At 60.2% G+C, this 16036-nt stretch overlaps 1 protein-coding gene across 1 annotated transcript in view; it reads left to right on the top strand.

Annotated features, from left to right (window-relative positions):
* Positions 1-15714, top strand: part of ARID3A (AT-rich interaction domain 3A) — a 31878-nt gene extending 16164 nt beyond the window's left edge. Inside the window, exons 3-8 of the mRNA XM_059060438.2 lie at positions 4797-4869; positions 8182-8365; positions 8723-8970; positions 11161-11442; positions 12742-12840; positions 13320-15714. Coding sequence (XP_058916421.1) covers positions 4797-4869; positions 8182-8365; positions 8723-8970; positions 11161-11442; positions 12742-12840; positions 13320-13495 — 1062 coding nt within the window. The 3' untranslated portion in view covers positions 13496-15714. The remainder of the gene's footprint in view (positions 1-4796; positions 4870-8181; positions 8366-8722; positions 8971-11160; positions 11443-12741; positions 12841-13319) is intronic.
* The last annotated feature ends 322 nt before the right edge of the window (positions 15715-16036 follow it).

The raw sequence follows: 16036 nt of genomic DNA, 5'->3' as shown, positions 1-16036 counted from the left end.
GAGGGGAGGTTATCTCACTTTTTCCTCCCTGGCCCCTCCCCCGCCCACTACCTGACCCTGAGCCTGCCCTGCTTTATCTGCTTCCTCCTTGCAGACTGGCCCCTCCACCGTCTGCGGAGGGGTGGGTGGCGGGGTCCCTCCGCGGGACCCCCTCCTTTCCCCTCCAGCCTCCCCCGCCCACCTGGGCTGGGCCCAGAGCGAGGCAGGTGGCCTTTCGTGCTCATCACCTTCCCAACCCAACGTGGCCGAGTGTCCACTGGGAAATCCGCGTGCGGCACGAGGCTGGCTTGCGCCTTTGCCGCAAAGGAAACTGAGGCAGAGGCCGGGGGTCAGAGGGCGAGGAGGGTCTGGGAGGGGAAGGAGGGAGCCTTGCGGAGATCCGATCCGGGAAACTGCATTCCAGAGGTGGGAGCAGCAGGTGCAAAGGCCCTGAGGTGAGGGCCTGTGCCTTTTGCTCAGAAAGCATGACAAGGCCCAAGGGGGCCAAGCAGAGGGAGGTGAGGGCAAGGAGGTGACAGGCCAATAGTGACCGCAGGGGAAGTGAGATCCTCGGTGGGGACAGTGGGAAGCCATGGGAGACCGTAAGGCAGGGGAGAGTCTCGCCCAGGCTGCCCGGGAAGGCCCCGCTGGCTGCTCAGCAGGGGTGGGGGCTTGGCTCTGCTTGGTCTGTGCCTCAGTTTCCCATCTGTGAAGCGGGTGGTGCTGGGGAGGGGAAGATGGACACGCGGGCGGTCCAGCCTCGGTAACTAGCGGATGGACGCCCTCCGTCACCGGGTGGGGGCCCAGACCCGTGGTGGTGGCCGGGCCTGTCCCAGTGACCCCACCCAGCGGGTGGAAAATGGGAAGGGAGGTGTGTGCTTGGGACCCTCTGTGGGAGCCCCCAGCCCAGGCCCACACGTCCACACCCACACCCTCGGGGTTCTGTGCCGCCTTCACAGATGCAGCTTGGGGAGGACAGGGTGTGAACCCGGCGGGGCAGACTGCAGGTGCCCCCAAGACCCTCGTCTGCCCGAAGCCGGGACGCAGGCGGCCCGAAGCGTGGGTTGTGCACGGACACAGCTCGGGTTTGGGAAAGGATAGGGGGTCCCACCCCCACGTTGCACTGAGAAATCAAGGTCCACTGAACGAGCATTTATGAAGCAGCTGCTGGGTGCCCGATTTTCGACACTGGGAACCAAGCAGACAAAATCCCGAACACCCTACCAAGGCAGGTGGACAGGAGGCCAGACCAGTGTGTAAACGCATGTGGCTTGGTGGTGTGGGGGACGGGGGGCGGGGGAGCGGGGTACACAAGAGAGTCGCCCGTAATCGGTGAATGTGCTCCGAGTGAGAGCACGGGCACGCGGGGCTTCTCTCCAGGGCGACGTGGGAACAGAGACCCGGGCGACAACGGGGAAGCCCGCGGGGACAGAGCCGGGACAGAGCCAGGACGGCATTCCGAGAGAGGAGCTGCCGGGCCAAAGGCCTGGAGGGGGGACCGCGGGCCCTGGCGGGTTTGAGAAGCAGCGGGGAGGCTGGTGAGAGGTCAGCTGGGAGCAGCCCTGGCAGGTCTTCTGGGACGGGTGGCCGCAGAGAGGCGGGGTGTCCTCAGGACGGGCGGGGAGGCGGAGGCGGCCCCGTGATCCGAGTGCCCAGTGGCCCCAGGGAAATGAGGCTCTGGGGAGGGGAGACTGGGGCAGTTTATCTGGGGCCTCAGCCCAAGGCAGGGGTGTTTCCTGAGGTTTTGCCCAACCTCCGGCCTGGGTTTGCAGCTCGGGGTATGACAGTGCCTCCTGGTCCGTCCAGAAAGGGACAGGGTTTCAGCCAGAGGGCCCAGGTGGGCCCGAGGCCCGGGCGTGGCTCAGGATGTGTTGTGGCCCAGCTGTGTGACCTGACAGCCTTGTGAGGGCTGGCAGCGGGGCCCAGGGGCTCACGAGGGGAGCCTGCCCAGCACCACGGGGGGGCCTGGCCACCGCCCCCAGCTCCCCCATCCCTGAGGCCTGGTGGGCAGCCCTAGCCGGCTGGCCAGGGCAGGACACACCCTGCAGGGGTGCGGAACTTGGGCCCAGAGCCCCATAAAGCTGGGGCGGCCTTTACTGCCCGTCTTTGTTGCTGGCTGCCCACAGCGACAGCCATTAAATCTTCCTTCTCTGTCGGCAGCCCGCCCACCCCCTTTATGGCCTCGCACAATGCCCTGGCCCCTCGGGGGTCTGGCCGTGCCACGGCAGCCCGCCCACCGTTTGGCCTGGGAGTTCACGGGCCCCCCACCGAGCCAGCCCGCCTCTGCCCGGCAGCTCTTCTCTGCCCCGAGCCTCAGTTTCCCCACCTGGAATATGGGGGTCCGGATGATTCCAGGAGCTCAGGGGGAAGCTATTTGTGTTTATCACCCACTGTCTCTGAAAGATGGGGAAACAGAGGCAGGAGAGGCGCTGTGATCTCTTGTGGGAGCCGGGCCCAGAAAGGGGTTCATGCCGGGTGGACCCCCCCCCTCCACCAGGGTCGGGATCTCAAGGGAAGAGATGTCGCCCCCTCGTCAGGAAGGGCTTGAGGTTCGGTGGTCCCCTGTGAGCTTCCTGGAGCGGCCACAACAAATGACCACAAACCGGGCAGCTTAGAACAGCAGGGATTTACTCTCAGTTCTGGAGGACTGACGTCGGGGGTCGGGGGATGGCTGGGCCTTGCTCGGGCTCCAGGGGAGTGTCTGGGACCTCATCGTAACTAATGTCATCTGCAGAGACCCTATTTCCACATCGGGTCCCATCCCGAGGTTCCGGGTGGGTGGGAATTTGCGGGCAATTCCCCACAAGTCTCTCTGATCTTCTCCGCTCAGCCTGGCCCACGTTGCGGCCGAGAAAATCTGGGTTCGCTTAACGAGCGTCTATTAAGCAGCTGCTGTGTGCTCAGCCCCATTTTATTTTATTTTATTTATTTTTTTTTCTCTGTACGCGGGCCTCTCACTGTTGTGGCCTCTCCCGTTGCGGAGCACAGGCTCCGGACGCGCAGGCTCAGCGGCCACGGCTCACGGGCCCAGCTGCTCCGGACGCGCAGGCGCAGTGGCCACGGCTCACGGGCCCAGCCGCTCCGGACGCGCAGGCGCAGCGGCCACGGCTCACGGGCCCAGCCGCTCCGGACGCGCAAGCGCAGCGGCCACGGCTCACGGGCCCAGCCGCTCCGCGGCACGTGGGATCTTCCCGGACCGGGGCACGAATCCGTATCCCCTGCATCAGCAGGTGGACTCTCAACCACTGCGCCACCGGGGAAGCCCTCAGCCCCATTTTAGACACTGAAAACAGAACAGACAAAATCGCTGGTGTTCCAGCCGGGCAGACAGACAGGAGGCTGGACCAGGTTGAGAATCGTCGGGATCTGATGGGGGGGGGGGGCGAGGGGCGCACGCAGCGCTGGGGGCCGTGCGGGCAGGGGCGGTGGAGGCGTCCCAGGCGGGTGCGCGCCCACGGGAAGGCCCACCTGCAGGCCCCACACCCCTCAGGCAGGGGGAGAAACGGGGCCTCCCTGGCCACCATAAATCAGTGCAGGAATGCAGCTGGCCAGCCTGGCCCTGGCAGGGTGGAGACAAAGGCCTGGCCTCGGCCACCCAGGTCTGGGCTCCTGCCCCCCCCCCCCACCGGCCTGTACCCTGCGGGCCCCACTATCTCTCCATTACACAGATGGGGAAAGTGAGGCCCAGAGAGGGGCGAGGCGGGCTGAGGGGCAGCCAACCCGAGGACACCGCCTCCCCAGGCCCGGGGCTGCCCCATAACGCAGGAGCCCTGGTGATGGATTGTTCCAGCCGGGGCTAATTGCTGGCTTCAAGGCCTCACACAGTCCCGCTTGCTCTGTGTCCGGCTGGCCGTGGGGACTGCATTCCCCAAAGCTTAATTTGAAGCCTGCTATCTGCACTGCCCCCCCTTGGCAAATTCCACCCCCCGCAACTTTGTTCTCTAATTATCCCTGCCAGCACCTGGGAGCTGAGGGTTGAGGCTGGGGACCCCCTGCCCCACTGATAGCCCAGACCGAGGCCCTCTCCCCACCCCGGTGACTGGTGAACCCAGGCAGCAGGTGCGCGGGGCAGAGCCTGGGCTGAGAGTCCCCGAGAATCCTGACTCCAGGCTTGGGCCCGCCTCTGTGTCTCAGCTATGAAATGGGCCGCCTCTCGGGAGCACACGCGTGGACTCCGTGGACCGCGCCGGGCGTCCGCCATCCTCACGGTGGCGATGGTCTAGGTGGGATAAATTGTGCCCTCCAAAATTACATGTTCAAGTTTGAGCTCCAGGTACCTGTGAATGGGACATGATTTGGGAATCAGGTATTTGCATATGTGATTAGTTACGGGTGGAGATGAGGTAGCCCTAAAGCCAGTGAGTGATGCCCCATAAGAAGAGGGCGATTTGGACACAGAGACACAGGGAGAGGCCACGTGAAGACAGAGGCAGAGGCCGGGGTAATGCAGCCACAGGCCCAGGACACCTGGAGCCCCAGGAGCTGGAAGAGGAGGGAAGGATCCCCCCCGGCCGACCCCCCGCCCCAGCCTCTGGAGGGAGCACAGCCCTGCCACACCTTGATCTCAAGACAGCTGGCCTCCAGAGCCGGGAGAGGATAAATCTGTGTGGTTTAAGCCAAGTGTGCGGTCAGCTGTCACGGCCGCCCCCGGACAGGTGTCTCAGGGTCCTTGTCTGATAGTGGCAGGGCCAGGCCTCAGGAGATGTTTGGACTGTGGGGGGGCCGGGGCCCCTAGGTTGGCCCTCCGTGCCATGTGGCCATGACACCCGCACCCAAGCTCTGGCACCAACTAATCCATCCCCTCCCTGCCGTCGCAGCTCTACGAACTGGACGGGGACCCCAAGAGGAAGGAGTTCCTGGATGACTTGTTCAGCTTCATGCAGAAGCGAGGTGAGGCCTGCCTGCTGGGAAGTACCAGATGTGAGCACGCAGTGGCGGGGTGGGGGGGGGCCTGCTGGCCACTGCCCGGGGCAGGTGTGTCAGCGAGGCTGTGAGTGAGTTCTCCGTGGCCGGAGGCATCCAAGAGATGCCTGAGGGGGGAGACACAGCCCTGCCATGGTGGTGGGGGAGGTCTGAGAGAAGAGGCACCATCCTGCCGTGAGTATCTGACAGGAGACACGGCCCAGCCCTGAGGGTCTGATGGGGGAGACACAGCTGTGAGAGTCTGAGGGGTAAGTCCTTGGTGGGTGGGGACGTCCCAAGGGCCCAACCCAGAACGGACGGTCCAGGCTTCCTCCCTTGCTGCTGAGACCCGGGCGCAATGGGCTCCTGGCTCCCCGCATCCCCCGCAGCGGGGCTGGCCCCTGTTTGGGGAGCAGGGCTGGATTCCCAGGCAGGCAGGCGGGCGGGCGGGCGCGCGGGCGCTGGGTGGCAGGACAGAAGCTCCCCACAGGCTATAGAGTCAGGCCTTCCTGCCGCCACTGGTGGGAGGTTTGGGTCCCAGCCCCTCCCTGCTCCCACCTGGGGCCTCAGTTCCCGCGTCTGTGCGGTGGGCCACCGACACTCCCCGCCGTGTGGCAGCGCCGCAGACGTGCTGAGTGCCAGGCCCACAGTGGTTAGGCGACAACAGTGTGCCAGGCCCAAGCCACCTGTATCCCCCTACGCCCTGGGGTCTGGGGCGAGGTGGAGGCCAGGCCCGGGGAGCAGGGACTGGTCTGTGTGGGTGTCCAGGTGGGGAGGGGGAAGGCCCAGGCACTGGGGGGGCGTCGGGGAGCATTCAGGGTGAGCCAGGACCAGGGAGGAGGGGGGAGGAGGGCACCTAGAGGGTCCCCAGGGCCCTCCCTCAGCTCGGAGCTGCCAGCCAGCCAGGGGTCCCAGGAGCGCCCACTGTGAGTGGGGCTCGTTTCCTTGATACCTCCTGCCCTAGCGGGGTTATCACGACCCCCGCTGTTCAGGCAAGGAAACTGAGGCCTGGAGAGGGGAGAGGGCCTCTGAGCCACAGAGGCAGGAAGGGGCAGAGCCGGGGCGGGGCTGGTGGGGGTGGGTGGGGCGGGCAGGGTAGCTGCCTGGGCTATGACTGTTGCAGGGGCCAGCCAGGCGGCTTCTTTGTCCAGGGCCCCTGCCTGCCCCTCCCTGCCAGCAGCTTCTGTAAACACAGGCCCAACCAGGCCCAGGCCGGAAGGGAAGGAGATGAAAGGGGAGGGGGCTGCAGCCTCCACGTTAACCCCTCCTGTGCCGGGGGTGGAGGAAGCCAGACCCAGCCAGGCCTGCGGCAACCCCCTCGCCACCCCCCACCCCCCCCACGTGGTCAGAGAGATGGATCCACCCTTTATCATCCCGTCCACACCTGCCTGAGCCCCCCCTCCCCCTCCCCCTCCCCCCACCATGGGGCTCCAAGCTCCCAGGCCCGGAGCCCACCCACTTTGCCCCAGACTGGGCTCCCGGTGTCCTGGAGGCACCGAGGAAGTATGGTGAGCTGCCTCAGAGTGGTGAGGCTGGGGTCCTCTGGGGGCCCCAGCTCCTGGCCCCATAGGGCTTCAAGGGTCTGTGTCTAGCCCTGTCTTCCTCACCAAGCCAGGTGCTCCTGGAGGACAGGAAGCAACAAACTCCTATGCAACCTTCAAAACCCAGCTCCAAGGCCCTCTCTTCCCTACCTTCCTCTTGAACCCTCCCCTCTGTAATTGGGGTCGGGGGCTTTGGGGCTGAGAAACTGGATACCATGTCCTACATCCCATAATAAAGTAGTCTTTCCCCCACATCAGAGTAAGAGCCTCCAACTGGATATCTCTCTGAATTCTCTGGGGAGCTGGACATGGAGAAGGGGTCCTGCCTGCACCCCACTCTCCTGTGGTTTCCTTGACAACCTCTCCGCCCTTCCTTATCGCTGCCCCCCCAACCCGCCTCCATCAATGCCTCTCTGTGCTCTCCCAGCCCCGCTCCTTCTATAAACATCCGCCGCCCGGCTGCCGAGCCAGGGCGCAGGGTCCCAGGAGGAGCTTTGGTGTGATTCCTTCTTTTTCCCAATGCGGAGCCTAAAGCAGCGTCCTGGGTGGGCCGGGTGGGCGCTGTGGGCACATCTCTGGGGCTGGGTGTGCTGCTGACACCTGGCGTTGCTTTTCTCTCTCCTTCCTGGGCTGGAAAATGAAGTGGGTAGCGTGGGGGTCTGAGCCCCATCTTCCTCCACCCCCTCCAGCAGGTCTTCATTCGTTGGGGATTTTGCAACCCGGGAAGGGCCTGGCAGTGGCCAAGCTTGGCAGGAGGTGGTCCCGGGATGTTCAGCTTGTAGAGGGAGGACCAGGAAGCACGGTCCTGGGTACAGGGCATTGTCCAGGGTGGGGGCAGGGAGCAGGAACCCATCCTGGAGCATCCCTTTGCCATCTCTGCAGGGGCGGCAAGCATGACCCCAGGGCTGGGATGGGGGCCATCAACCTTCACTGTTGTTTATTGAGCACCTGCCGTATGCCAGGCTGGGCGCCGGCGGACCCCATGTGAGCAGGACAGCAGGTGGGGGCCACAGACAGTAAACCCGTACTTTCACTGCCAGGGAGAGAGGTTTAAGTGGGGGCTTCTCCACCCTCAGCCAGGATGGTGCCAGGCAGGCTGAGCTGAGACCTCAGGGTTCCCACAGCTGGGGCTTCTGGGTGACGGGGAGATGGCATGTGCAGGGGCTTGGAGCATCAGGGTGGGTGTAAGATGGGAGCAGGGCTGTCTGTAGGGAGGACACCCCCCCCCCCACCGAGGCTGTGCCACGCCCCTCCCTCCCTCCCTCCCTCCCAGGTCTGGCCCACCTCCCCACTGTCTAAGCTGCAAAGTGGATTAATCAAGCCCTCCCTCCCCCACTGCAAAGCCCCCAGAGTTGTTTGGGCAGCTGTCATGTCTGTAGGAGGAATAACAAAGGCTTGTTTCTCATGCTGGGCCCCCAGGCTGGCCCTGCAGCCCCCCCCTCACCCACCCAGGTGAGAGCAGCTTCAGCCCAGATCACTGATGGAGAGACTGAGGCAGAGCTGCCTCCTCAGGGCTCTCGCAAGCAGGGGTCTCACCAGGGCGACCCTGCCCCCAGGGAACACTGGGTGACGCCTGGGACAGCTGTGATTGTCACACTGGGGGCTCCTCTCCTGGCATCCAGTGGGTGGGGCAGGGAGGCTGCTCCACCCCTCACAGCGTCTGGGACTGGGCCGTCCCAGGTCAGCTATTGCCGAGGGGACCGCTCTCACCAACGTGTCGGGCACCACCCCAGGTGACAGCACCCCCCCCCCCCTGCAGGGACGCCCGTGAACCGCATCCCCATCATGGCCAAGCAGGTGCTCGACCTGTTCATGCTGTACGTGCTGGTCACGGAGAAGGGCGGCCTGGTGGAGGTCATCAACAAGAAGCTGTGGCGGGAGATCACCAAGGGCCTCAACCTGCCCACGTCCATCACCAGCGCCGCCTTCACGCTGCGCACCCAGTGAGTGCCCGCCCGCGACGTCCGGGCAGAAAGGACCCAAGGCATGGAGTTGGGGGGGCAGTGGGTGGCCAGACCACAGGGTGGAGGGTGGAATGTCCTGGCTCTGAGGCTATGCAAACTGAATATTGAAGGAATAGCAGCTGGTCGATGTGGGGACGGGAATGGGGACACGTCACAGGACAGGCATTGAGACAGAGGGGACAGCACAGGCAAGGACCACAGCTTGGAGGGCTGCCGGGTGCTTCCGGGCAGAGATGTGGGATGGGGGTGGGGAGCTGGTGCTGCAGCGGGGCTTGGATTTATGCAGACCCCAGAGGCATCCCAGGTGCCATCCTGTCCCCTTGCCCCTGTCCGCAGGTACATGAAGTACCTGTACCCCTACGAGTGTGAGAAGCGTGGCCTCAGCAACCCCAATGAGCTCCAGGCGGCCATCGACAGCAACCGGAGGGAGGGCCGGCGCCAGAGCTTTGGGGGCTCCCTCTTCGCCTACTCACCGGGCGGGGCCCACAGCATGCTCTCCTCACCCAAGCTCCCTGTGTCCTCCCTGGGCCTGGCCGCCAGCACCAACGGCAGCTCCATCACCCCAGCCCCCAAGATCAAGAAAGGTGAGGGCTGCATGGGGCCTGGGGCCTGATCTTGACTCAGCTTCAGCCTGGCAGTGTGTCGCAGGGAGGGGGCCACCTTTTCTCCTCCCTGGGTAACCGGGATGATAGACCCCAAAGTTGGTGTGTAAGAGGGCAGCCAACCTACTTGTGCTGTGCCCATGGCAGACATTACTAATTAATTGCCATTTTTCCAGCCCCAGGCCCGTAGCAGGCAGACATCACTAATCAGTTCATTTCCCCTGAACCTGTACCCTCAGCAGACATCACACATCAATAATTTTTTCCTGCAGTTCTATGCCAAGGCAGACATGGCAAATCAAGCCCAATTTTCCCAGCTTCTACCTGTGGCAGACATTACTAATTAATCACTATTTTACTGTAGTGTTGGCCCAGTCCACTTGCCTGTGGTTGGTGTTTGTTTATTTATTTATTTATTTTTAATTTTTTGATTTTTTTTTTGTGGTTGGTGTTTATTTATTTATTTATTGTTAATTTTTTGATTGATTTATTTATTTTTTGGCCACACAAGATGTGGGGTTTTAGTTTGCTGACCAAGGATCAAACCTGGGCCCCCTGCATTGGAAGTCAGATTCTTAACCACTGTGCCACCAGGGAAGTCCAAGGCTGATGCTTTTCATTGCTGTTGTCCTCTCTAGTCCCTTGCATGTGGCGGACATACTAGTCGATCACTGTATTCTTTTCCCTTTGAGCTTTAGAATCCTCCTGAACGCACTGTCCCACCAGACACCAAGGGTGTCGTGTGGGTCATCAAATGGACTCTTTAACCACCCCTGAAGCTATTGCTAGGTGCCCCTGGGCAGCTCACTGCCCCTTTCTGAGCCCAGCTTTCCTTACACATAAAGTGGGGGAAATTATGCCTTCTCTGTGGGGATGTTGGGGAGCCTTCGGTGTGTAAAATGCCCAGCGTGCAACAGGCCTGGGGTTGCAGGTAGCTGGCAGCCCTCTACCCCCAGTCCCCATCCATGGCAGACATCACCAGCCGATCACAGTCCCCTCTTCCAGCAAGTCTCTGAATCCTCGCTAACACAGAAGCACCAACAGCACATGTGGCGGCCCAGCCTCAAGCAGGTCGGTGCACCTGTCTGAGGTTCCGTTTCTCATTTGCCACATGAGCTGTGGCTCCCTACTTCCCAAGCTTGGCCCAGGGATCCGAGGTGATCCTCACAGCGCCCTGAAAACTTGGGGCTGGTCAGATCTAAGGGGAATGGGGTCTCACCAGTGACAGCTCCCTCCGGCCTCTATGAGCCTGTTTACCCCCCAGCCTTGGGGAGTTGCAGCGATACCCGTGAATGTCATTAGGCATCTGCTGCATGTGAGGTCCTGTGCTGGAGCTAGGGAGGACAGGGGCGGATAAGAGAGCGGTTCGGACCTAATGGAGCTACCGAGGGGGCCGGGAAAAGTTGGTTCTGGTGGGCCCCAGGGGCTCGTTTCAGCAGAGAGGGAGGCAAGCAGAAAGGGCTGCAGAGGCTCCAGGGCAGAGGGCCTGGCAACTGCAAAGTTTGGAGCAGGGACCCTCCTGGAGAGGCAGCCCCAGGCCACCAGGGATAGACACGGGAGGGAGAGTCAGAAGAGGAGACAGTGGGACCAGTGTGTGGGAACCACGGGGACATTTGGTTCAACCACAGGACAGGGGAATGGGTAGGAGCTGGTTCTGGAGTTGGGCTGCATGGGTTTCATTTCAGCTCAGCCTCTCTCCAGGTCTGTGGCCTCAGGAAAATGATCCATTCTCTCTGAGCCTTGGTTTCCTCAGTGGTAAAGTGGAGAAAGGGGTGACTAGGTGGTTATGCGACTGTTGAGACGGTTCACATTAAGTGCTTGAGACAAGACATGTGGTGAGCTCTCGTCGTAACTAGTATTATATGTAACATGTGCTATTATGGTTTCTCTATAACACTAATGCTAAATACTGCTATGACACTGTCACTGTAACTAGTATTGTCACCATGACCTATATTACTATTATGCTGGTATCTGATGTCAGCCTGATACTAGAAAGGATCTTATAGCACTTGTGTCTATTCAAAAACCTGTACACTTCCCTGGAAAGGAAGTGAGCACCCCGTCGGTGGAGGTATTCAAGGGGGGGCACATTCCTACCTTGGGTGGGAGGTGGGGACTGGGCCACCTCTGTTCCATTCTGGCCACCAACCCCTCTTCTCTCCTGTCCAGAGGAGGACTCGGCCATCCCCATCACGGTCCCCGGCCGCCTGCCGGTCTCCCTGGCAGGTCACCCCGTGGTGGCAGCCCAGGCAGTAGCGGCCCAGGCGGCCGTGGCAGCACAGGCAGCTGCCCTGGAGCAGCTCCGGGAGAAGCTGGAGTCCGGGGAGCCTCCTGAGAAGAAGATGGCCCTGGTGGCAGAGGAACAGCAGCGACTCATGCAGCGAGCGCTACAGCAGAACTTTCTGGCCATGACGGCCCAGCTGCCTATGAGCATCCGGATCAACAGCCAAGGTACCACCCTGGCGCTCAGACCCGCTGTGCTTCCTGCACGCACACAAGGGCCTCATAGCCACCATGTGTAAAGAGTGCTTACAGATCAATAAGATAGAAAGGCAAACCAACCAGTAGAAGAAATGGGCAGCTGTGACTCGTAAACTCATAGGAAAAACTGTTCAACTCCATCTAGGGGGGGATCTGCAAGTTCACAAGGAGATACCGTTTTTCACCTGTCAGAGTTTGATAATCTCAAACGTTGGCCAGGGTGTGCGGAAGTGGGCCCCATCGGTCCTGCTGGTGGGAAGGTAAATAGGTGATAACTTGGCAGTCTCTTTTAAAAATAGAAAATGCGGGCTTCCCTGGTGGCGCAGCGGTTGAGAGTCCGCCTGCCGGTGCAGGGGACGCGGGTTCGTGCCCCGGTCCGGGAGGATCCCACGTGCCGCGGTCCGGGAGGATCCCACGTGCCGCGGGGCGGCTGGGCCCGTGAGCCGTGGCCGCTGAGCCTGTGCGTCCGGAGCCTGTGCTCCGTGACGGGAGGGGCTGCGGCGGTGAGAGGCTCGCGTACCACACACACACACAAAATATATATATATATATATATATAAATATATATATATATATATATATATATATATATATATATATATATATATATATATATAAATAGAAAATGTGTTTGCCCCATGACTGGGTGATTCTGCTTGGTATCTAGAGCAGAACTAATGTAGGGAAACAAGGAAACACAGGTTTTCAGGGATGTTCACTGCAGTTATTTGCATGATGTCACTGGTGTGTCCGTCAGTAGGGGAATTCATGAAATCAAGTCTGGAATACTTTGTGGTCATTAAAAAGAATGACATGGGGAATTCCCTGGCAGTCCAGTGGTTAGGACTTGGCGGTGCTCTCACTGCCGAGGGCCCGGGTCCAATCCCTGGTCTGGGGACTAAGATCCCACAAGCCGTGTGGCATAGCCAAAAAAAGAACGACATGATTTGGGTGTGGGGACACTGCTTAAGACTTGTGATCATGCGGTACACCTGAAACTAACACACTGTAAATCAACTATGGTCCAGTAAAAATTATTTAAAAAAAAAAGAAAAAGAAAAAAAAAATACTTGTCATCAAGAAAAAAGCAAATTTGAGACAAATACGTTCTTATTCAATAAGTGTTTATTGAGTACCTTCTGTGTGCGCTGCTGAGAGATCCTGTCCAGTACTTCGTGAAGCTTCACGTCTGGTGGGTGACCCATGTGACCCAGATCACTGCGTAGGTGGGTTTATGATTACAAAGGGTGGTTTTTCTTCTTCCCACAGGCTCCGAGAGCCGCCAGGACTCGGCGGCGAACCTGACCAACACCAATGGCAGCCACAGTATTAGCATGTCAGTAGAGATTAATGGAATCATGTACACAGGTAGGACCACCCAGCGCCCATGCCCACCTCGACCGCATCTCTCCCTCCTGAGTCCTGGTTGCCCACCCCACCCCCCGGGGGGTGTGGCCTTCTTGAGCCCAGACCTCTTCCCTCATGAGGCTCAAGCGAGATAGTCTGTGCCCTATACCTTAGCACGGAGCTCAGCACAGAGTAAGTGCTCAGAAATACATATCCTGTGTTGTATATCTTATAGCAAACGATGTTGCCAGGTTCCTTCTAAAAAAGAAATCTGATCAGACCCATGGCTCCTACAGACCACCAGGTGGCGATGCTGACACAGAGCAGCTCGGTCGCTGGAAAGACCCCCGTGGGGGGAGGCTGAGGGGACGGTGGTGTCCCGCAGGCTGGGGGTAGCGGGGCGGGCGCGCTCTTTACAGGGGGTCAGCGCTCGGGAACCCCTTGCACCTGTCACATGATCTTTGAAATCCTCCATGACTTGTCTCCTGTCCTTGCAACAGGAGTGCTGTTCGCCCAGCCGCCGGCCCCCACGCCACCCTCAGCTCCCAGCAAAGGCGGAGGCGGCAGCAGCCGGGGAGCAAACAGCGGGACCAGCAGCAGCGCAGGCAGCCAGGCGGGGCCGGCAGGGCTGTCTGCACCCCCCGCGTCTTCTACCTCAAATAACTCATTGCCTTAACCGCTACACTCCTCACCCTGGGAGCCCACCAGACGGGTCAGGGGGTCCAGGTGGGCCAAGCAGGGGCTGGGACGGCGGGAGATACGGGTGGGGAGGGGAGGTGTCCACAAAGGAGCGACAGCTGACGCCAAAAAGAAAAGAAAATATATATATACATATATATATATATATATATATATAAAAAGAAAATTTAATAAAACAGGGGAAAACCAAGGAACACTTGAATTACTCAGGTTTCGGACATTCAGAGAGATGAATTGTGAGAGCAGCAAAGGAAATTAGAAACAAGAGAGGCAAATGTCTCCTAGGGCTTTCCTACAGCCCTGGTGGACCCACGTGGACTGGTGTCTAGTTTGGACAGGCCAATCCTGTTTACCTCATACATCCCTGCACTGTGTTTTTTCATTTTTATCTTTTTTTTTCCTTTTTTTTTTTTTTTTTCCCTCTTCATCACACACTCACCACACCCAGCTCCTTGCGTTGAATGAAACCCCTGAGCCAAGATCAGTTGAATTTTTGTTTTCTTGTTGCTTTCGGGAACTTTTTTTTTTTTTAAAGAAATAGTGAACTTCAAAGTCTGTAGGGTTTTTAAGAGGTTTCGGGGGTTTTGTTTTGTAAATATTCTATTTTATTCTTGGGGGAGGAATCAAACCTAGGAAAAGGATATATATATCTATATATTTGTGTTCATTCAGGGAAACTGGACTTGAAAAAGCAAAAAAAAAAAAAAAAAAGAAAAAGAAAGAAAAAAGTAATACCCTTTTTATTTTTCCCATGACTGATTTGGGTTCGGTTGTGCATTTCCTGTGGCGCAGTGGGCAGCTGGCGGGCTCAGGACACTGGATCCCTGGGCTAGAGTCAGCAGAGGCGATGAACTCAGGTGCTGTGGGCAGGGGCTGCACGCCGGGGGTCTGCGGGGAAGGGGAGCAGGAATGCTGAATGGTAGATATCACCGTACTTGTTCTTACTTCATGCGGGGCTCCTGAGTCAGGAACCCCAAAGTCTTAACTCGAAAGGAGAAAGTGCTGGGAGAGGGGGTTCGCCTGTCAGCCCCAGGCTCCTGTCTCAGGGATGAATATGGCCTGGGGAGTCCCTTGCCGCCTTAGCTCAGGGCAGGGTTTCTGTGGGGCCACGGCACCCTGAACACCACCCCACCCCCCAGCATTTTCATCTCGTCCACTTTCTCCCTTCGCACTTCCTGGGGGCCCTGCAGTAACTAAAGGAACTAAACAGAGGCTGAGAAGGGGCCACGCCCCTCCCTCTGCGACCCTGTCCCCCAGGTCAGAAGGTGGACATCGGGTGGGTCGCAGCTGGGGGGGGTGGGCATTAGTTCAGGGCTGGTGAAGTTCTCCACCAGGCGAGCTGGACATCCGTCCTAAGCCCAGGCGCGGTTTGGTGTCCCGGGGGACCAGGTGCTGTTGGGTGGGGCCATAGCTCCCACAAGGTAGCGCTCTTTCACGTTCCTCTGGGGTGGGGTGGGAGGAACTCAGCTGTTCCCAGGGTGAACCTGGAACCCCTCTAATTGGGCCCAGGGAGCCTGGCCTAATGAGCCCGGAGCGGGAGGGCGCCGCCTGGCGCCTCCAGCCTCCAGTCCCAGGCGTCATCTTGTTGCCTTGGAGACCATGAGGGTGGTCCTGAGCTCCCCCCCCCCACCCCAGTCTTGCTGGGTTTGGCTTTGCCTTGCGGGGCTGAGGTGTTTCTTTGGTATATCTCAGGGTCGCTGACGCCCCCCACCCTTGCAGGAGGGGGTAGCGCTGGACGCGGGGCTTTCTTCCTGCTTTTCCTTCTGGAAGGTTCTCCTCTCCCGTCTCTCACCGCAGCGGCACAATCATTGTGGGAGGGGCATCCTTTTGTCCCCAGACACAATCTGCCCCCCTCTAGCCATCACCCCCGCTTCGGCCTCTCCTCTCCCCGCACCTGACCTCGACCGCAGGAGCGTGGGCGGCTGCCCTCTGCCCTCCCCCCGCCCCACATGCTGCCGGCCACGTGGGGGGGGGGGGTCTCTGCTGCGAGTTTCTTTCTACCTCAGGTCTGACTTTTGATGCCAAAACCCCCGCCAGGCCACCCACCCCCACCAGCCCCCAGCTCAGGGTCCCACCCCCGTGCGTCCTGTCGAGTGAGCATCCACGTGTGTCTCGGGGAGCGGGTGTCCGGCAGGAGAGGCGCCTTCCCCCGGGTCTAACTCAGGGTGTGCCTGCGGTGCTGGGCGACGCTGATGATTGTAGGGGATGGGGGGGGGGGCGTGGGCCCAGGATGGGGGGAGTCCACCGGCCGTGGAAACGCGAGGGGGGCCTGGGGCCAGCGGGCGCTCAGCCCCCAGGGGGCCCTGCCTCTGACTGGGGCGCCCCACCAGCCCCCCCCCCGCTCCCAACCCCACCGCAACCTGTCAGTGGGGGTTTCTGGGGTGCCGCTCAGCACCCCTTATGCAAACCGGGACGGAGATGGGGGCTGAGTGCTGCTCATTCCAGAACAGGTGGGGCTCAGCAGCACGCTGAGGGTGGGGACCCCCAAACTCAGGGTGGAGAGGGGCTCCAGGGGCTC

Source organism: Kogia breviceps, chromosome 4 (genome assembly GCF_026419965.1).
Source record: "Kogia breviceps isolate mKogBre1 chromosome 4, mKogBre1 haplotype 1, whole genome shotgun sequence".
In the NCBI taxonomy this organism is placed as follows: domain Eukaryota; kingdom Metazoa; phylum Chordata; class Mammalia; order Artiodactyla; family Physeteridae; genus Kogia; species Kogia breviceps.
Note: the sequence above shows the minus strand (reverse complement) of the source record. Positions and strands in the feature narration are given on the sequence as shown.